The sequence below is a fragment of the Callithrix jacchus genome, chromosome 7 (assembly GCF_049354715.1).
Source record: "Callithrix jacchus isolate 240 chromosome 7, calJac240_pri, whole genome shotgun sequence".
NCBI lineage: Eukaryota > Metazoa > Chordata > Mammalia > Primates > Cebidae > Callithrix > Callithrix jacchus.
Genome location: NC_133508.1, coordinates 88,804,503 through 88,827,250, shown reverse-complemented (window position 1 = coordinate 88,827,250; position 22,748 = coordinate 88,804,503). Strand labels below are relative to the sequence as shown.

Here is a 22,748-nt window from a genome sequence, read left to right as displayed (position 1 = left end):
ACATAGGGAGGCCTCCAAAACCTTGAAGATATAGTAACCATCAACACACCTCCCAGCTTCAAGTCTTTCTCCATTCATTCATTCATATATATATATATATATATATATTTTTTTTTTTTTTCTGTATTCTTTTTATGGGCTAGGATTTGTTATCGCATGGTGTCAGTATATTGCATCTTATTAATTTCGGCTGCTTTTCAGTTTTCGTTTATGTTTGTATTTCCGTCACATTTACATTGCTCACCAAAGACCACTGCAAGCGGCAAAAACTGGGAAATAAGACTTGAAGGCAGCAGATGCTGTAGCTGCTCAATAAAAAGTGGCCGAATTTAACAGCAGGCTGGAGGAGCTAAAAAATGTTTTTACACAAAAGAGTGATCACATTCACACTGGTCTTTTTAGAACTTTCTTAGGCTTTGAGGGTGAAAACCCACCATGGTCGGGTAGACAACAGGGTAGAGAAGAGCCAATTATATTTGCGGCGCTCGGGACCAGGTCTATCCTGCGGGGTAGTAAAAGACTTCCGGCGTTCGTCATTTTTACGTGCTGAGTCACAGCTGAAGGTTCGCCCCGGGTCTGAGGGGCAGGGTACCCAAAATATGACACGAATGGGAAAATTGAAAACTTTGGAATTAATATTCTCTACTCGTGTGTCGGTTTTCTCATTAGAGGAATATTTTTCTTTGAGACGCGGAGCACTAAATCAGTGATCGCCACAACCCATTCCCCCGGTACGTCATAAACGTTGCTCAGCCGCCCAGGCGTCCTTCTCCCGTCGTCCTCCGCCTCTTCTCCCTCGCCCCTCCCACTTTGGGTTTCGAAAAGCTTGCTGGCTGTTCCAAGAATCCGTCCGGGTCACTTTAGTTCCTCTCCGTTTCTCATTGGTTGCTTGCGTGCGCGTGACTATTTTCTTGCTTCATGATTGGCTAAAATCAGTAGCGTCCTCGGCGGCCAGGAGGGCGGAGGGATGAGGGAAGTTGGCGTGAGAGAGACCGGGTTGGGGGAGGGGTTTAGGCCTGTTCTCAGCGGCGGCGGCAGCAGCAGCGCCGGCCGCCACCGCCTCTGGAACGCGGAGGAGGTGGGTCCTGGGAAGCGGAATGTCCATCGCTCCAGCTTGGTGGTGAATGCTGAGGAGAGTCACGGTTGCTGCAGTCTGTGCCACACGGAGGAAGTTGTGTGAGGCCGGGCGGGAGCTCGCGGCACTTTGGGGAATCGAAAAGCGGGGTCAGTGCGAAGACTCTGCTGCTGCCAGACCCTTTCCCATTCTGGCCATGCCTGGAAGGAACAAGGCGAAGTCTACCTGCAGCTTCCCTGACCTGCAGCCCAATGGACAGGATCTGGGCGAAAACAGCCGGGTTGCCCGTCTAGGAGCGGATGAATCTGAGGAAGAGGGACGGAGGGGGTCACTCAGTAATGCCGGGGACCCTGAGATCGTCAAGTCTCCCAGCGACCCCAAGCAATACCGGTGAGGGAGGAGGCTTGCACTGGGGAGGAGAACAGTGTGCAAGCCTCTCTGTCGGTGCCGCTGTCACTTCTTGTCTCCATGTCTCCCAATGGAGCAACAGGGCACACTTTCCATCCCAAATGCTTCCTTTGGTGGAGGTGGCAAGCGTGATTAGGAGCTTCTCTGTGGTGTCAGCTGGGCAAGTGGGAAATCTTGGGTTCCAGGATGTCAGAATGGGAGAAGTTTTCGAGCCATTTGAATACAGTCGCTAAAGCAAGAATGGAGGTTTCTTTGAGGAACGCAGCCTGAATGGTGAGGGAGTCTTGGTATTACGTTGCCAGGAAAGGTTGATGGAGTTGGGTACTTTAATTTTGGAGGACAGGCTGTTTAAGGGGCATATTATCACTATCCAAAATATTTGAGGGACCCTTAAGTAATAGAGAGGTGAAACTCGTGGACGAAAGTTACCAAAGGATGGTGTGGCTTCAGTAAAGTAACTCTGCATCATATTTGACCTAAGTTGAAATGGCTTGTTTCCGTGGGTAGTTCTCCATTTCCAAAATGATTGGGCGACCTCTTCCAGGAATATATTAGAGAGGACTTGGGTCTCAGTTGGTGAGGTGTAAGGTTTCTTCTAATCTTGAAATTCTCTACTTTTGGTTTGTTCAGGAGTCCTCTAAATATTTCTAATAATTGGTGATTGATAACCCACCTGAATATTTCCTTCAGAGGTACTTATTTCATGGAATATGACTATGATGTATCGTGTGTGTGTGTGTGTGTGTGTGTGTGTGTGTGTGTGTGTTTAAATAAGAGTCTGGGTATTGTGGTGTTGCCCAGGCTAATTTCAAACTCCTGGGCTTAGGCAATCCTCCTGCCATGGCCTCCCAAAGTACTGGGATTATAGGAGTGAACCGCTATGCCCGGCCTGGACTTTGATGTATTTTAAATAGAGTTCATATTGTCCAACAACTTTGTTGAACACGTTGAGGAAATTGAGATCCAGAGAGTTTGCTTCTTGCTCAGAATCACACAGCTAAATAATAACAGAGCTGGAAAGACGACCCTTCCTATCTGATATCTAATCCATTGCATTATTTGCTGATTTTAATTTTTTTGTTTTTTGAGAAGGAGGCTGTCTCTGTCACAAGGCTGTAGTGCGGTGGCACGATCTTAGCTCTCTGCAATCTTCGCCTCCCAATTTCAAGCGATTTTCCTGCCTCAGCCATCCGAGTAGCTGGGACTAAAGGTGCGTACCACCATGCCCAGATAATTTTTGTATTTTTAATAGAGATGGGGTTTCACCATTTTGTCCAGGATGGTCTCGATCTTCTGACCTCGTGATCCGCTCACCTCGGCCTCCCAAAGTGCTGGCATTACAGGTGTGAGCCACCACACCTGGCCCATTTGCTGATTTTTTTCACAGAGTTCTTGCTCATGTGAATTGAAAGCTGAAGAAGGATTCTAGCTCTAAATTGTTATAAGCCCCTATAGCATTAGAGCAAGAAAGAACCTTAGAGATAATCTTTAAAACTTTCCACCACCCCGCTTTGACAGATAACCAAAACTAGAAAGAAGTGACCGGCCTAATTTCTCCTTTCACTTCAAGTCTAGATAATATTTTCCCCAGGCTGCTGGAGTCAATAGATCTTTATAAATGAGCTGAATTTTCTCTTATTAAAAATGTGGTTGTTCAGGTTGTGTATTCCTAATCCAAAAATCCAAAACTTTCAGAAATCCGAAACTTTGTGAGTGCCAACATTACCACAAGTGAAAAATTCCATACCCGACATCTTTGCTTTTTGATGGTTGGTTTAATGTACACAAACTTTGTTTCATGCACAAAATTATTTAAAATATTGTATAAAGTTATCTTCAGGTTATGTGTATAAGGTATATATGAAACATAAATGATTTTTGTATTCATACTGGGTCCCATCCCCAAGATACCTTATTATGTATACCCAAATATTCCAAAATTCAAAAAAATCCAAAATTTGAAACACTTTTGGTCCCAAGTGTTTCGGATAAAGGATACTCAACCTGTATTGGCAATGTAAAAATGAGCAGGTTGAAAACTTGATAGAAGGTGCTTAGTTTTTGTCTTCCAGATCAGATGTTCAGTAATAGTTTCAGGGTTTTTTTTCCTGCCTATATAAAGTTATATAATAACTAATGTTTGTGGAATAGACACTATGTTTCAGTTACTGTTGTAACTGTTAATTTTTTTTTTTTTATAGAGACCAGTTGGCCAGGCTGGTCTTGATCTCCTAACCTCGTGATCCACCTGCCTTGGCATCCCAAAGTGCTGGGATTACAGGTGTGAGCCACCATGCCTGGTCTGTTGTAACTGTTTTAGATATGTTATTTCACTTACCTCATTTTTGGTAAATTTATTTAATAAATATTAAGTCCTACTATGTGCCAGGCATCAAGCTAGATTAAATATTTTCTGAAACTTGGTCAAATATAATGTAATAAATAACATGTTAGTCTGGGCGAATATACAAAAATGATTAAGCCAGTCCCTGCCTTCAGGGAGCCTACAATAGTAGAGAGGGACACAGACACATAAAAAAATAAAATTAAAGGCTGCTGTGGCTCACGCCTGTAATCCCAGCACATGAGGGGCCCAGTTGGGAGGATCACTTGAGCCCAGGAGTTTGAGCCCAGCCTGGGCAACATGGTGAGACCCTGTCTCTACACACAAAAAATTAGCTGGGTGTGGTGGTGTGTGCCTGTAGTCCCAGCTACTTGGGAAGCTGAGGTAGGAAGATCCCTTAGCCTAGGAAGTTGAGGCTGCAGTGAGCCCTGGTCGTGCCACTGCATTCCAGCCTGGGTAGCAGTGAGACACTGTCTCAAAAATAAAATTAGGGCACTAAAGTTTTATAGAAGCCATAATGGAAGTATGTCCTAGATATACAGAGGGGTGAAATAAATTGGTAAATTCCACCTGGAGAGAAAGGAAAGCCTTCAAAGAGGAGATAATGCTCAAGAGTTGTTCTTTGAATCAGTTGTTGAGTTTTGTATTAATATGGCTTTTGCCACGTCATTTTCCTTCTTAGAGTCTCAGCTTATTTTAAAAACAAAGGGGGTTGATTAGAACAGCAGTGTTTTTCAATAACCCTCCCCTTTCAAAAGAGCTGTTCTTCCACATTACCTGTTTTATGTACTGGAGTTTCAATTAGATTTTTAAATAAAATATTTTATTAGTTTAAAATAAGGGTGAAAAAAACCTCAGGACTAGGTGATTTTTAAAGTCTAATCCAACTTAAATTCTGTGAATTTTTGTAACCAGAAACATACTTATGAGGCATCTATAGCCCAGAAAGCTGAATTATTTTTCCAGGTTCTGCTGTGATATTCTCTCTGTGTGAAGTCTTTCTAGGCAGAGCTAATTCTTCCTTCCATAGTATTTCAGTAGGATTTTGTACATGATCCATTACAGTACATAGCATCATATTCTATGTCTTTTGAATAAGCCTCAGAAGAGGACCTATTTAGAGGAATATCGTGGTGAAATAATACCTTGAAAGATTTACCAGTCTGCATTTATTAATAGCCTGCAGAAATTTACTTCAGCCTATGTGTAATTTCTGTTCAGCTTTTTTGAAATGTTGGGCATATCTCCAGGAAATCTATTATGCTTTTTTAGGGATCTGTATTAAATGCTCACCAAGTGTTTATTCCCTTCCCTTCTGGAAGGATTAAGAGACTTCAGGTTGGGAACTGATATTCAAAATTTTTTTTATTTTTTGAGATAGAGTTTCCCTCTTGTTGCCCAGACTGGAGTGCAATGGCATGATCTCGGCTCACTGCAAACTCCACCTCCCAGGTTCAAGCGATTCTTCTGCCTTAGCCTCCCAAGTCTGGCATTATATTATAGGCATGTGCCACCATGCCCAGCTAATTTTGTATTTTTAGTAGAGAGGGGGTTTCTCCATGTTGGTCAGTCTGGTCTTAAACTCCTGACCTCAGGTGATCCCTCTGCCTCTGTCTCCCAGAGTGCTGGGATTACAGGCATGAGCCACCGTGTCTGGCTGATATTCAAATTTTTATTGGTGTTGAGTGGAAAGTCTGGATGGGCAGTATTAGTAGTGGTGTATTCTATTTATTTTTTATTTTTATTTTTGAGACAGGGTCTCACTCTGTAACCCAGGCTGGAATGCAGTGGTGCGATCACGGCTCACTGTAGCCTTGACCTCCCAGGCTCAGGTGACCCTTCCACCTAGGCTCCCCAGTAGCTGGGACTACAGGCATGTGCCACCATGCCCAGCTAATTTTTTGAAGACATGGAGTTTGACCACGTTGCCTAGGCTGGTCTCGAACTCCTGACCTCAGGTGATCTGCCACCCTTGGCCTCCCAAAGTGCTAGGATTACAGGCATAGGTGAACCACTGCACCTGGCCTGGCTGTGGTGCATTCTGAATAGTAAATTATTTTAACAATGAAGAACACTTAATGTTAGGTAGTTTGGATTGACTTAAACAAATGTAAAACACTTTCCATGTTTAACCTGTTTGTAAAAAGCTGTGGAGGAGGAAAGAACAAATGAAAAGGTATATAAACTTTTTTTTTTGTTTTTTTTTAAGGATTAAAAAATTTTTTTTTGAGACAGGGTTTCATCACCCAGGCTAGAGTACTGTTGGCATCACAACCTGCCCCACCACGTCTAGCTAATTTTTAATTTTTTTTTTTTGAGACAGAGTCTGGCTCTGTTGCCAGGCTGGAGTGCAGTGGCGCAATAACTGCTCACTGCAACCTCTGCCTCCCAGGTTCAGGCGATTCTCCTGCCTCAGCCTCCCAAGTAGCTGGGATTACAGGTGTGCACCACTACACTCAGCAAATTTTTGTGTTTTTTTTTGGAGACAGGGTCTCACCATGTTGGTTAGGATGGTCTCAAACTCCTAACCTCATGTTCCGGCCACCTCAGCCTCCCAAAGTGCTGGGATTACAGGTGTGAGCCACCGCCCCTGGCCTATGTCCAGCTAATTTTTTGTAGAGATGGGGCTCTTGCCAAGTTGCCTAGGCTGATCTCGAACTCCTGACCTCAAGGGATCTGTCCACCTCTGCCTCTCGACGTTCTGGTATTACGTGTGTGAACTACCATACAAATGAAAAGACATACACACTTCTGAAGGGCAAGCCCTTCTAATTTAAATTCTGGTCAGACTGTTACAAATGAGGGGATGGTTATCTTAATAAATTTACAGGCCAGGTACGGTGGCTCATCCCTGTAATCTGAGAACTTTGGGAGGCGGAGGAGGGTGGATCACCTGAGGTCAGGAGTTCAAGACCAGCCTGGCCAACATGGTGAAACCTTGTCTCTACTCAAAATACAAAAATTAGCCAGTTGTAGTGGCATGCACTTGTAATCCCAACTTGGGAGGCTGAGGCAGGGGAATTGCTTGAATTTGGGAGGCAGATGTTGCAGTCTGCTGAGATTGTGCCACTGCACTCCAGCCTGGGCAACAGAGCAAGACTCTGTCTTAAAATAAATAAAATAACATTTCATAGAAAATAATGGGTGGGTGTATGCTGAATAAGGTACAGGCTATTTCTGAATATTATGTTGTTTACTTTTGTATGCTGTTGAACAGGAGGAGGATCACAGTTCAAGTGAGCGGAACAGTTGCATTGAGAACATTAACATTTCTTGGCTTCCCGAATAGTTTGCTAGTGAAGTGGCTCACTTCTGAACAGAAGCCTTTTCCTCACTTTGGCAGCACATATACTCACCAGAAGCCTTATGCAAATCTAAGGTATCAGAAGAAAACTATACATCAGAAAACAAGATAACTTTTTTTTAATTGGATGGGAAGAAGATAGGTTTCTTTGTTAATAGTTACAAAGAAAACTCCTTGAACAGTAATGCTTCATTCAGTACATGAGCCAGTAATTTCATTTGTGTTTGTTTCATTTCATATACACACAGACACAAATATTGCTGAAATGATCACAAAATCTCACCGCTACAAAAGAAATCATTATGACTTCCATGTGTAGAAATTCCAGGAGGTTGACAACAATTTCTTAGTCTGATACAAATGAACAAATGAATCCAAATCTCTCTTTTTTTTTTTACTCCCACTCATCTTGTAAAGTAGAGGTAACCTAGGTATTACTTCATGAGATTCAAACTCATTTAACAAAGTAAGTGCTTTTAAGGTTGAAATTTGTTAAATCTTATGAATACTAGTATAACTTTAATAAACATAGCTTTTGTCTCTTACTATTCCTTGGACTGATTTCTTTATTTTGTTTTGTTTTTGAGACAGTCTGGCTCTGTCACCCAGGATAGAGTGCAGTGGTATGATCTCAACTCACTGTAGCCTCTGCCTTCCAGGTGCAAGCCATCCTCCCCACCTTGGCCTCCTAAATAGCTGGGCTACAGATACATGCCATCATACCCAGTTAATTTTTATAATATTTTTGTACAGATTGGGTTTTGCTTTGTTGCCCAGGCTGGTCTCAAACTCCTGAGCTGAAGCAATGAACCCACCATAGCCTCCCAAAGTGCCGGGAGTACTGGCATGAGCCACTGCACTGGGCCTGAATGATTTCTTCAATGTGGGCTGATGGGCTTGTAAGAATAGAAAGAGTATATGTCATTTCTAACTAAAATGTGTGTGTGTGTGTTTTAGGAAAATAAAATTTAGCATTAAAATGCTCTCTGTTTTTATGGCTGGGTATGGTGGCTCACACCTGTAATCTCGACACTTTGGGAGGCCGAGGTGGGAGGATCACCTGAGGTCAGGAGTTGGAGACCCACCTGGCCATCATGGTGAAACCCTGTCTCTACTAAAATACAAAAATTAGCCCGGCATGGTGGCGGGCGCCGGTAATCCCAGCTACGGGAGAGGCTAAGGCAGGAGAATCACTTGAACTGAGGAGGCAGAGGTTGCAGTGAGCTGAGATTGTACCCAATGCACTCCAGCCTGGGCATCAGGGCCAGACTCTGTCTCAAAAAAACAATGCCCTCTTTTTTTTTTTTTTTTTTTTTTGAGACGGAGTTTCACTCTTGTTACCCAGGCTGGAGTGCAATGGCGCAATCTCGGCTCACTGCAACCTCCGCCTCCTGGGTTCAGGCAATTCTCCTGCCTCAGCCTCCTGAAGAGCTGGGATTACAGGCACTCACCACCATGCCCAGCTAATTTTTTGTATTTTTAGTAGAGACGGGGTTTCACCATGTTGACCAGGATGGTCTCGATTTCTTGACCTCGTGACCCACCCGCCTCGGCCTCCCAAAGTGCTGGGATTACAGGTGTGAGCCACTGCGCCCGGCTAGCAACACACTTTTTTTTTTTGTATTTTATTTTTGAGACGGAGTTTTGCTGTTGTTACCCAGACTGGAGTGCAATGGCACGATCTCGGCTCACCGCAACCCCCGCCTTCTGGGTTCAAGCAATTCTCCTGCCTCAGCCTCCTGAGTAGCTGGGACTACAGGCGCGCACCACCATGCCTAGCTAATTTTTGTATTTTTAGTAGAGACGGGGTTTCACCTTGTTGACCAGGATGGTCTCGATCCCTTGACCTCGTGATCCACCCGCCTCGGCCTCCCAAAGTGCTGGGATTATAGGCGTGAGCCCATAACGCCCTCTTTTTAAATAACTGATGGTAAAAGCTCTTTTCCTTTTAAGGAGTTTATGATGTGCAGTGGGAGAGTGAGGGAGCTCTCCTCTCAGAAGAGAATTTCAGTTACTGAAACTGAAATGCGTTAAATACAATAGGTGCGAGAATAGGGATATATAAAGTATGACTTTTTGTTTTGTCATTTGTGTTTCTGGTTTGCTATCTACTGGTCATGTGACCCTTAGCAAGTTAACTAATGTCCCTAAGACTAAGGATCCTCATAAGGACATAATAGAAGAGCACCTCATAAACAATTGAAATTGAAAAGGAGCAGTCTGGAAGCAGGTGATAGTGCCTTTTTTTTTTTTTTTTAATGATCCAGTGGAGGAGAATGCTTTTTTTTTTTTTTTTTAATTTAATTTATTTATTTTTTATTTTTTTTTAAAGACGGGGTTTCACCATGTTGGTCAGGCAGGTCTTGAACTCCCAACCTCAGGTGATCTGCCCGCTTTGGCCTTCGGAGTGCTTGGATTACAGGCGTGAGCTACCACGCCCAGCCGGAGAATGCTTTAAGCAAGGAGTGATGATACATAAAACTGAGAGGTCAAGTAGTACAAGGACTGAATAGTCTTTTAGGGACTCAAATTGTTACTGGCGAAATTATTTCAAAGGAATGGTATGGAGGCAGAAACCAAATTGTAGTGAGTTAAGAACGAATAGAGAGTGAGACATTTATTTATTTATTTATTTATTTTTTGAGACGGAGTCTTGCTGTCACCCAGGCTGGAGTGCAGTGGCGTGATCCAGCTCACTACAACCATTACCTCCCAAGTTTGAGTGATTCTTGTATCTCAGCCTCCCGAGTAGCCGAGATTACAGGCATGTGCTACCATGCCCAGCTAATTTTTGTATTTTTAATAAAGAGGGGGTTTTATCATACTGGCCAGGCTGGTTTTCAACTTCTGATCTCAAGATGATCTGCCTGTCTCAGCCTCCCATAGTGTTGGGATTACAGGCATGAGCCACCACACTCAGCCAAGAGTGAGAAATTTTAAATGGTGAGGTACACATTGGTTTTAAAGGAGAAGGAATGAGAGGATATTTTAGGATAAAAACAGCACATTGTAGCAAGAGAGTGTTTTCTCAAGATGAATAAGAGGTGAGCATGTCTTGCTTGAGAAAAAAAGAATCAGTAGAGAAGTTGAAGATAGACAGTAAAAGATTACTAGTAATAGTACTACATCCTTAGATGGTTGTGAGGTGACAGGATTAATTTTTTTTTTGAGATGGAGTTTTGCTCTTCTTGCCCAGGCTGGAGTGTAATGGTGCGATCTCGGCTCACTGCAATCTCCGCCTCTTCTTGGGTTCAAGCGATTCTCCTGCCTCAGCCTCCTGAGTAGCTGGGATTACAGGCATGTGCTACCATGCCTGGGTAATTTTTTTTGTATGTTTAGTAGAGATGAGGTTTCTTCATGTTGGTCAGGTTGGTCTCGAACTCCCGACCTCAGGTGATCTACTTGCCTCGGCCTCCCAAAGTGCTGGGATTATAAGCGTGAGCCACCGTGCCTGGCAGGATTAATCTTAAGAATATACAGAGAGAGACTCGTTTTAGATGAGAAAATATCTTCACTTAAAGAGAAGGAAGTTATAATGCGTGAGCATGCAGGCAGTGAAAACATGAAAGGGTGACTTTTCTCCCCTTTTTTTGTAAAGGAGTCATTGAAATGTACTTGGATGGCCCTCTGGGAAACTGTAGGGGAAATAGTGGAAAGCGTAGGGGAAACCTTGAGTGTGAAGGTTTGAAATAGCTAATGTAGAAAATGGGTGAAGTGTATACCTGGTAAATAGTAAGATAATTTGTGGGTTCTTGAGCATGAAAATGATATAAGTAAAGCAGTATTTTAAGAAGATTAAACCAGTAGTTTAAATCCATTAGATGTGGCAGACTGGTTTAGGATTCTGTTATAATTGTGTGTTGAATAGTGTGCACTGACACAAATGGTACCAGTCTTTCTGTAGCTGATGTGTTCTTCTCTTCACTTTTCTTTTTGCTTTCCACTTAATTCACTTTAAATGTTTGCTAGGCTAAATGCCCATGAATACGTATATCATGTCTGTTTTATTCACTCAGTGTCCAGTACGTTTTAGGTTCTCAAATGATATTTGTAGAATGTATGAATGTATGAGTGCTTACATGCCAGGCATTTTCACAGAATTCATGGGGATATTTTGCTAGAAATTTCTTAGATTAAAATTGTATTCTGAAGCTGGGCACAGTGGCACATGCCTGTAATCCCAGCTACTTGGAAGGCTGAGGTGGGAGAGCCCAGGAGTTCAAAACCAGCCTGGACAATATAATGAGACCCATTCATCTCTTAAAAAAAATTTTTTTAAAGCATATTGTGGCCAGTTTTTTTTTTTTTTGTAGCAATTGATTTTCAGAAAAAAATATGACAGGTTACAAAAGTACAAATAATGCAGATAGTACAAGTGCATTGTTGATATTGTATATTTTATGTGGAAGCTTGTGCTTGGCATAGTAAGCACTCAGGTGTTAGCTATTACTGTTTTTATATGTTTACAGTTATTGGATAAGGCTGTGAATAAAGCTTTCTTTGTAGCATTTTTTTTGTAGTAGTAAAAACTTGGTACAACTTTGTTTTCCATTGGTCGAATAAAGATTAAATTATTATATAGTTCTACAATGAAAATAATACCTAGCTTTAAAAAAAGATAATTGTTTTATATGTTGAAATAGATCTCTGATTTAATGTTGAATGAAAACTAGCGACAAAACCAAGTGTGTAATTCCATTTTTAAAAGGAGAAAAACCCATAAAAACATTACTGTTATATGTTTACCTATAGTTTTTAATGTATTCATATATATATATACAGAAATGATTAGGAATGGTATTCAGCAAGCTTATTTCTCTGGGGAAAGGAAGGAGGGATTTGACTTTTATTTTTTAGTAATTATAAGAAGATAAGTGTTAAATAACAATAACCAAGTATTATGTGGTCATCATAGGGAAGGAACTTCCGAAAAAAAATTTAAGAATTTCTGACTGGGTACACTGGTTCATGCCTGTATTTCTAGTACCTTGGGAAGTCAAGGCAGGAGGATCGTTTGAGATCTGGAGTTTGAGGCCAGCCTGGGCAACAAATCAAGACCCTACCTCTACAAAAAATTAAAAAATTAGCTGGGTTTGGTGGTGTGCACCATTGGTCCCAGCTACTTGGGAGGCTGAGGTGGGAGGATGGCTTGAACCCAGGAGTCTGAGGTTATAGTGAGCCATGATCACACCACTACACTCCAGTGTGGGTAACAAAGTGAGACCCTGTCTCAAAACAAGAGAATTCTCTATAATTATTCTACCCTGCATTAATCACTGGTAGCATTTAAAATAATTCCTGTACCTTATTTTATTTTTCTTATTTTTTGAGATGGTAGCTCACTCTGTCTCCCAGGATGCAGTGCAGCGGTATGATCTTGGGTCACTGCAGCCTCCACCTCCCAGTGATCCTCCCACTTCAGCCTCCTGAGTAGCTGGGACCACAGGCATGTGCCATCACACCCGGCCAACTTTTGTAGAGACGGGGTTTCACCATGCTGCCCAGCCTGGTCTCAAACTCCTAGATCCTGAACTCAAGTGATCCTCCTGCCTTGGCCTCCCAAAGTGCATGAACTACTGCGCCCAGCCAGACAGTGCCGTTATTACATGATAGATTTAAGTGCTGTTCTATGAAAATATATATATGACTGAGCTGGTACTAAGCAGTAATTAGAGTATAAATGGATTGTATTCTCTCAATTCATTCCTTCCAAACAAACTCCTCATAATGGCAGATAACATCCAAAGCCTTCTTATTTTCATTCTTAACATTCTATCTTCATCTTCTGCTGTGCTATTTTGTGCTCCTTTTCTTGGCATATGTTTTCTTTGATCATATTTGCCTTTTGAATTCATGCATGAGTATCTCCTCTGTGAATCCTTTCTCTTTTCCTTCAATAGTCCCTTCCCACATGTAGTTAGTGATTCTTGTATGGCCCTCTAGCAGTGTTTTTTTTCAAGTGATTTCATATTTTTGTAGTTACTACTTGTCTTTCCACTCTGTCATGCTGACGTTTTTGAAGGGAAGGAATTTGTCTCTGAGTCTTTGCATGCCTTCTCTTCTATTACTAATAAATAAATAGTCAGTACTCCTAAGACCTGTCTCTCCTCTCCAATTGTGCACTGGATCCCATCTCCTCACACCTTTTATGTTCCACTAATTATTCCAGCAATTGTTCTCCTTCCATCCTGCATCATTAGTTTGTCCTTTACTGGATCATCCCCAGGAGCATACAGATACGCTGTAATTCTGTCTATCTTCAGGAGAAAAAAATGTCCTTATTCTGTATCCCCTTGGAACTATGTCCTTCTAGCTATTCAGTTTCTCTGTTAACTTTGGAGCAAAACTCGTTGCAGTTTGCAATTTGTCTATTCCCATTATTTCTTTTATTTAATTAATTTATTTATTCACTTAGGTGCGGGTGAGCTAAGAACGAAAAGGGCGTTAGCCTATTCCCATTATTTCTTAAGCCTACTCAGACTAGACTTCTGCCACTGTTGGTACACTGAAATAGCTAAGTTCAAAGTTCAAGATCATCAGTGTATTTACATTGGTCAATTCTCAAGTTGTCTTACTCAACCTATCAGCATCATATTGCATAGTTCACCATTCTTTCCTTCTTGAAATGCTTTCATCAGTTGACTTTCAGGTCACAACTGTTCTTAGTTCTCTTCCTGCTTATTCACAGGTCTCTTCTTATTTCTCTGACTTCTAAATTTTGGATTGTCTAGGGCTCAATTTTCAGACTTCTCATCTACCCTAACTCCCTATGCTGTCTAGTCCCATGACTTTAAATATCAGCCTGTACAAAATAAATTTTGTTTTCCTACCTCCATGTTCTTTCTTACTTTTTTTTTTCATGGTGCTTATTGTCATTTGACATATATTTACTTGTGCATTGTCTTTCTCCTGCACTGGAATGTTTCATCACAGGGCAAGGAGTTAGTTTTGTTTACTGCTTATGTCCCCAGTGGCTAGAATAGTGCCTGTATTTTATTTTATTTTATTTTATTTATGTTATGTTATGTTATGTTATGTTATGTTATGTTATGTTATGTTATTTTTGAGTTGGGGTCTCACCATGTTGCCCAGGCTGGAGTGCAGTGGCTGTTCACAGGTGCCATCCCACTACTGATCAGCATGGGAGTTTTGACCTGCTCCATTTCCGACCTGGGCCGGTTCACACCTCCTTAGGCAAGCTGGTGGTTCCCCGCTCCCAGGAGGCCACCATATTGATGCCGAACTTAGTGCGGATACCCGATTGGCATAGTGCACTACAGTCCAGAACTCCTGGGCTCAAGCAATCCTCCCACCTCAGTCTCCTGAGTAGCTGAAACTACAGGCATGTGCCACCATGCTGGGCTAGAATAGTGCCTCTTTTAAAGTCTTGCTTCCATTTCTGTCTTCTACCTTTTCTCCTTTAGCTTAATTGTTACATAAGGATATACTTTTCAGTCTGATTTCGTTTGTTTGTTTTGTCCCTTTATTCTTGTTTTTGTTTGGATCAAAACAATGTTTAGGCTGGGCACAGTGGCTCATCCTGCCTGTAATCTCAGGGCTTTGGTAGGCTGAGGCAGGAATATTCCTTGAGCTTAGGAGTTTGAGGTTACAGCGAGCTATGATCACATCATTATGCTGTAGCCTGAGTGACAGACTGAGACCCCGTCTTTAAATATATGTGTGACATGTTATATAGAAAACATATATGTATATATAAAACATACATATATATAGAAACAAAACCTTATAGATACAGTTGAAGCCCCTCTTTATATTGCCTCTTCTTATTAACTTCTCTTCCTTCTTTTTTTCAGTGTTAACCATTATCTAAGTTTTGTGTAGATGCCATACCATTTCTATCTATAGGTTATACTTTCATTAAACATACTTTTAAAACAGTATATACCATTGTTTTTGCATGTTTTAAAGCATTATAGAAATAGAATAGTATTACAGGTGTCTGATAACCTTTTTTTGGTTTAACATTGCTTTTGAGATTTATTCATATAAGTGTAATAGTAGTTATTTGTGTTAACCAGTGTTTAATATTTTGTTGTATGAATACATTATTACTATCTATTTTCCTATTGTCATTTGGTTACAATTTTCTGTTATATTTTGTTTTATGACTATGCCACAATTTATCTTTTCTCTTTTTGTTTTTTATTTAAGTTGTTTCTAGTGTTTCAGAGGGCTGTATATGGTTCCTTGGGCATACATTTTAGAATTTATCTAGGGTACATACCTATAAGTTAAATGATTGGGCATACTAATTTTAACTTCACTAGATATTGCCAAAGTACTCTTCTAATGGGTTATGCTGTTTCACATTGACACTAATAGAACATGAGAGTTACTGCTTCTTTATGTTCTTACATTCTTAGCAGTTATTGATATTGTGTTTTTTTCTTTTATTTTTTTAAAGACAGGGTCTCATTCTGTTTCCCAGGCTGGAGTGCAGTGGTACAGTCATAGCCTACTGCAGCCTAGAAGCCCAGGGCTCAAGTGGCCCTCCTGCCTCAGCCTCTGGAATAGCTGGGACTGCCACCACACACAGCTAATTTTAAAAAAGCTTTCAAGAGATGGGGACCCAGGATGGTCTCAAACTCTTGGCCTCAAGCAGTCTTCCCACCTTGGCCACCCAAAGTGCTGAGCTTACAGGCATGAGTGTGCTTGGGTGATATTGTTAGGGTTCTAAAGAAATTGTTGATCGGTGAAAATTGTATTTCTTGCTTTTTTTTTTTTTTTTTAAGGCTAGTCAAGTGAAGCAGTGGGAATGGAGAAGGCATCAATTAGTTGTGAATACCACTGTACTCAGATCAGCCTATATTTTTCTTTCTTAAAAAAAAATCTGTGGTGGCTTATGCCTGTAGTCCCAGCAGTTTGGGAAGCCAAAGTGGGTGAATAATCTGAGGTCAGGAGTGTAAGACCAGCCTGACCAGCATTGTGAAACCCCATCGCTGCAGAAATATGAAGACTAGACAGACATGTTGGTGGATGCCTGTAATCCCAGCTTACTTGGGAGGCTGAGGCCAGAGAATCACTGGCACCTGGGGAGGCGGAGGTTGCAGTGAGCCGCAATCAATCTATTGCACTCCAACCCTGGGCGACAGAGCGAGACTCCATCTCAGAAACACAAAAAACAAAAAAAACTTCTTAAATTTTTCTCGACTGGGTGCAGTGGCTCATGCCTGTATTCCCAGCACTTTGGGAGGCTGAGGTGGGCAGATCATCTGAAGTCAGGAGTTCAAGAGACCAGCCTGGCTAACATAGTGAAACCCTGTTTCTACCCGGGAGGCGGAGGTTGCAGTGAGCCGAGATCACATGATTGCACCTCCAGCTTGGGTAACAAGAGTGAACCTCAGTCTCAAAATAAATAAATAAATAAAATTGTATTTTCCCTTATTACCAGTAAGATCAGGCATTATTTCATAATTTGTAGAAATCAGGATTTCTTCTTTTATGCATTGCTCACTTTTCTTTTTTCTTTTTTTTTGAGACAGAGTTTCACTCTTGTTACCCAGGCTGGAGTGCAATGGCACGATCTCGGCTCACCGCAACCTCCGCCTTCTATAGAACCTAGAAGCAGTTCTCCTGCCTCAGCCTCCCGAGTAGCTGGGACTACAGGCGTGCACCACCATGCCCAGCTAATTTTTGTATTTTTAGTAGAGACAGGGTTTCACCATGTTGGCCAGGATGGTCTCGATCTCTTGACCTCATGATCCACCCGCTCGGCCTCCCAAAGTGCTGGGATTATAGGCGTGAGCCACCGCGCCCGGCCTGAATTGCTCGCTTTTCCATTGCTTTTTTTTTTTTCCAATAAATTTAACTTGTAAGAATTTATTATATTTTGAATGCTAATTTCTTGTTGACTATATGAGTTGCAAATGTATTCTCTAATTTCATGGCTTATGTTTGCTCCTTGTTTATAAAGTCATAAAATTTAATCAGTTATTGATGTTTTATAGTTTGTACTTTTTGTATCTTATTTTCTTCTAAAAGCTTTATTATAGTTTTGTTTTCAAATACAAAAAGATCTAATTTTTTCTTTTTTTTTTTTGAGATGAGATATCTCCCTGTGTCACTTTGGCTGGAGTGCAGTGGTGTGATCTCAGTTCACTGCAACCTATGCCTTAGTGGTTCAAGCGATTCTTTCACCTCAGCCTCTTGAGTAGCTGGGACAACAGGCATGTGCCCCCACATCTGGCTAATTTTTGTATTTTTAGTAGAGACAGGGTTTTACCATGTTGGCTAGGCTGGTCTTGAACTCCTGACCTCAAGTGATCTGCCCTCCTTTGCCTCTGAAAGTGCTGGGATTATTGGTGTGAGCCACTATACCTGGCAAAAATCTAATTTTATTACTTTTTTTTTTTTTAATGGATAACCAGTTATCCAGTCATGCTTTTAAAAAAAGTCTAAATCTTAGACATCACCAGATATTTTCTGTAAAAGTTCCAGCTTTGGACTTTGTCAGTCAATTTTGACTTTGTCAAAATTGAGGATACTATGTAAGTACTTGTATATCAAAAAAGAAAACAAATTTCTGCAAATTTTTGGTGAAAGTTTTTATGAAGTTCAAAATATATTATGTTTTTTGGAAATACAGTTCTTTTAGTAAGAGTGATGGAATTGTTCTTATTGGGGTAACATTTTGGCTTATTGGGATTGAAAATTTAGTGTTCATCAGTCAGTTGCCAGTGTTCATCTGTTAAATCTGGTTTGTAATGATATTTTACATATCTTACCTTTGAAAATGTCTTTCTGCACAGCTAGGTACTGCCAATACATTAATGTTGAAATACTGATAGCAATCCATGAGTACAGATGGTCTCTGATTTATGTTGGTTCAACTTAGGGTTTTTCCACTTTCCATGGGGCAAAAAAGTGATATGCATTCAGTAGAAACCGAACTTTGAGTACCCATATGATCTTTCTGTTTTTCACGTCAGTATGGTACTCAGTAAATTACATGAGACATTCAACACTTTATTATAAAATAGACTTTGTGTTGGATGATTTTCCCCAGCTGTAGGCTTACGTAAGCATTCGGAGCATGTTTGAGTTAAGCTAGCTTAAGCTATTGATGTTCAGTAGGTTAGGTGTATTAAATGTGTTTTCAATTTACAATATTTTCCACTTAAGATGGGTTTATCAGGACCTAACCCTATTGTAAGTCAAGTATCTGTATATGACTTTAATTGAGCATATTCATTCCTTGGAAAACATTTATGTAATTCTATTTGATTCTTCTCTGATATTTTTTCCTTTTAACATGTATTATAGATTAAATAGATCAAACACTATAGATCAGTCACTTCCAATTAAATTAGGTGGAATATCCTCAATTGCACAGTTAATCAAACTTTGAAATATGGAAGTTTCCTTATGGTTGCAGCAAGGTCTGGAAAGCACTGCTGAAATTATAGTTTGTCAGGGGAATGGAGGTATTGCTTCTTGTTTTAACTTTTTATAGCACAGGAAGTATATAAAGCAGCTTTGCATTACTTATGATTTAGACATTCATTGTTGATTGAAATGACATAAGTGCTGTTTTGTCTTGTAATTTTAGGTTGAATTCAAAAAAAGGAACATTAAGTCTGCACCAAAGGCTATTGTTTTTTCTTGAGACAGAGTCTTGCTCTGTCACCCAGGCTGGAGTATAGTGGTGTGATCTTGGTGCACTGCAGCCAGTTCCTTCCAGGTTCAAGTGTTCCTCCTGCCTCAGCCTTGCAAGTAGCTGAGAAAGACTACAAGGGTGCACCACCATGCCCAGCTAATTTTTGGATTTTTAGTAGAGATGGGGTTTCTCCGTGTTGGCCAGGCTTGTCTTGAACTCCTAATCTCAAGTGATCTGCCTGCCTCTGCCTCCCAAAGTGCTAGAATTACAGGTGCGAGCCACCATGCCTGGTCTCATTTTGAACTTTTCTGAAGAAATTCTACAGTGATGGGATACTATGTTTTTAATTTTCTACTTTTTCTGATTATTGCTTTTTATTTTTTTTTGACACAGTCTCCCTCTGTTACCCAGGCTAGTGTGCAGTGGTCCAATTTTGGCTCACTGCAACTTCCACCTCCCAGGTTCAAGTAATTCTCTTGCTTAGGCTTCCTGAGTAACTGGGTCTATAGGCACTCGCTACCACACCTGGTTAATTTTTGTATTTTTAGTAGAGACGGGTTTTTGTCATGTTGTCTACATGGTCTCAAACTCCTTGCCTCATGTGATCTGCTTGCCTTGGCCACTGCTCCTGGCTTTTCTTTTCTTTTTTTCTTTTTTCTTTTTTACGACAGGGCCTTCTCAGTCTGTTCCCCAGGCTGAAGTGCAGTGGGATGATCATGGCTCGCTGCAGCCTTAACCTCACTGGCTCAGGTGATCCTCCCACCTCAGCCTCCTGAATAGCTGGGACCACAGGTGTGTGTTACCACCTCTGATTAATTTTAAAAATTATTTGCAGAGATGAGGTCTCCCAAAGTTGTGCAGGCTGATCTTGAGTTCCTGGGCTCAAGCAGTCCTCCCACCTCAGCCTCCTAAAATTCTGGGATTACAAGCATGAGTCACCATACTCAGTCTCTTTTTTTCTCTTTTAAAGAGATGATCTCACTGTCACTCAGGCTGTACTGCAGTGGTGCCATTATAGCTCACTGCAGCATTGAACTCTTAGGCTCAAGTGATCCACCCGCCTATGCTGCCCAAAGTGTTGGAATTACAGACACGAGCCACTGCTTCCAGATGGATGTTTTTTTTTTTTTGGGGGGCGGGGGACCATATATGTGTGTGTGTGTGTGTGTGTGTGTGTGTGTGTGTATGTGTGTGTTTACTAATTCTTCCCCTCTGTTTTTTTTTTCTCTGAAAATATGAGAGAGTACAGGTTCTATGTGGAGGGACTTAGCTAAGGTAATGGTTTTAACCTCTTTCTTTCTTTTTTTATTCCTTTAGAGACAGGAGTTCTCACTCTGTCACCCAGACTGGGGTGAAGTAGCATGATCATAGCTCCCTGCAGCCTCAAACTCCTGGGCTCAAGTAGTCCTCCTGCCTCAGCCTCCCAAGTAGCTAGGACTACAGGTGTACATGCCCAGCTAATTTGCTTAATTAGTTAGTTAATTAATTAATTAATTTTTAGTTGAGGGGGGTCTCACTATGTTGCCTAGGCTTGTCTCTAACTCCTAGTCTCAAGTGATCCTCCTGTCTCAGCCTTCCAAAATGTTGAGATTTCAGGTGTGAGCCACTGCGCCTGGGCTCTTTTTCTCTTACTCCTCTCCACAAAAGGAGTAACATTTGATAAGTGAGTGTGGTAGAATGACCTGGGGCATACCTAGCTTAACTTTTTCATCCCTCCCCTTTTCAGTTCAGCATACAGACAGTTAGTACAGTTAGTTGACTTTTGAACAACACCGATTGAACTGCAGTTTATAGTGGTTATTTTCAGCCAAAGGAGAATGGCAAATAAAGTATTCTCAGGATGGGAAACCAGCTTTTTGTGTATATGGGTTCTGCAGGGCAGACTAGGACTTGAGTATATGCAGATTTGGATATACAGGGTAGATCCTGAGACCAATCCCCCTTGGATACCAAGGGACAATTGTATTTTGGTATATTCTTGGATATAGTAAGCTGGCCAAGTAGTGGCTGGTTTGATTTTCTATTCATATCACAAAAACTTTCTCCCTAGCAGCAATAAGATGGTTTTACTTTCTTACCATTCATACATTCCCTGGTGTAGCACTTTAAATTTCTTTCAAGAACTTTTCTTTTGCATTTACAACTTGGCTGATTGCTGCAAGAAGCCAAGCTTCTTTGCAGATGATCTTGGCTTTTGACATATCTTCCTCACTAAGCTTAATCATTTCTAGCTTCTTTTTTAAGAGTTGGGAGTATCACTTTGTTGCCGAGATCACTTGAGGTCAGGAGTTCAAGACCAACCTGACCAACATGGTGAAACCTCATCTCTACTAAAAATGCAAAAATTAGCTGGGTATGGTGGTGCACGCCTGTAGTCCCAGTTACTTGGGAGGCTGAGGCAGGAGAATCGCTTGAACCCGGGAGGCGGAGGTTGCAGTGAGCCGAGATTGTACTACTGCACTCCAGCCTGGTGACAGTGAGACTCCGTCTAAAAAAAAAAAAAAAAAATTAACTGAGTGTGGTGGGAAGACTTCTTGAGCCTGGGAGGTGGAGGTTGCAGTGAGTGAGATCATGCCTCTGTACTACAGCCTGGGAAATAGAGTGAGACTCTGTCTCAAAAAAAAAAAAAAAAAGAAGTAACTGTGAAGCTTAATAAAGCACAATAAAATTAGGTATGCCCATAATTACATCTCTTCAGCCATGTAGTCTCAAGTCCTTTTATTTTATTTTTTTCTGTGTATTTTTGAATTTAAATACATAAACTCTTAACTGTGGTTTTAAATTTTTAGAGACTAAAAGCAGCTTCTTCACAAAAGGTTGGTTTATTCTATTCAAAAACAAAAATGAGTGGGTGGGTACTTCATTATAAAGTGAATAATACCACATTCTTGATTCTTGGACATGGTTTAAAACCTGCTTCAGTCTTTATTCTTAGTATAGGAGTAGTGGGAGAATGAAACCAAATGAAGGAAGACAGGTTTAATGGGGTAAAAGAGATTTTCTTAGAGAAAGATTGACATCTTAGAAACCCCACCTCACAAAATATATGTATATACACTTATATAAATACTAGAGACCACAGGGTTTGAGAGGAGGTAGTGACAAGCTATTTAAGTCATTACCTAATTAGCTCCCAACTACCCTCTTTTGACCTAAAATGATTTAGCACAGGCCTACAAATCTGTCTATACAGGCCTACAAATAACAATTTAAGGCTAAAAACTGAATTATCAGTTCCTTTATATAAGAAAATGAGGTCTTGAAGAGTGTATATAGTATTCAATGGTATGGATATAGAATAGTTTATTTGCATATTCCCTTCTGTATGAACATTTGGATGATTTCTACTTTATCATAACTATTTTTGCAGTGAAAATTGATTTATCTTTGCTCATATTTGCTCATGTGTGTTAACATTTCCATAAGATACTGTGGTATATCCAAACTTTTGACAAAATAAATTTAACAGAATTTAATTGAGAGCCCCTGAATTGGGTGGTCCCTGAACCAGAATAGGTTCAAAGATGCTCCATCATGCTGCATGGTCAAAGAATATTTATGGACAGAGAAAGGAAAGTGATTACAGAAAATGGAAGTGAGGTACAGAAACAGCCATATTGGTTATAGCTTAGTGTTTGCCTTATTTGAACATGGTTTGCACAGTTGGCTGCCTTTGGCCAAAACTCGGTGATTGGCACAGAGTAGGTTATGGTCTGTTTATACATCTAGTTAGGTTTCAGTTCACTAGTGCAGAGAAACCTTTAGGCTGAACTTACTTTTGAGAGGTTGATAAGAACTTTGCACGTTGATGTCATTCTGTCACCGTCATAAATATACTTATTTGGTCTCAAATCCTATGGGGAAATAACAGTGGATTTTGTGTGGTGGGAACAAGGATGTTAGGTAACTTTTAAGTGTTAGGGTAGAGGAAACCTTGTGCTGGATTCTCCTGTTTACAGGAGATAAATAAACCCTAGTCTGTTTAGGACCTCTCGGATTC

At 40.9% G+C, this 22,748-nt stretch overlaps 1 protein-coding gene across 4 annotated transcripts in view; it reads left to right on the top strand.

The window, feature by feature from the left end:
- The first annotated feature begins 1,012 nt into the window (after positions 1–1,012).
- NRDC (nardilysin convertase) overlaps positions 1,013–22,748 on the top strand; it is a 93,592-nt gene continuing 71,856 nt past the window's right edge. For all 4 annotated transcript variants that reach the window (XM_078331721.1, XM_035251447.3, XM_078331720.1 and 1 more), the window contains exon 1: positions 1,013–1,465. In XM_078331721.1, the coding sequence (XP_078187847.1) occupies positions 1,125–1,465 (341 nt within the window). In that variant the 5' untranslated portion in view covers positions 1,013–1,124. The remainder of the gene's footprint in view (positions 1,466–22,748) is intronic.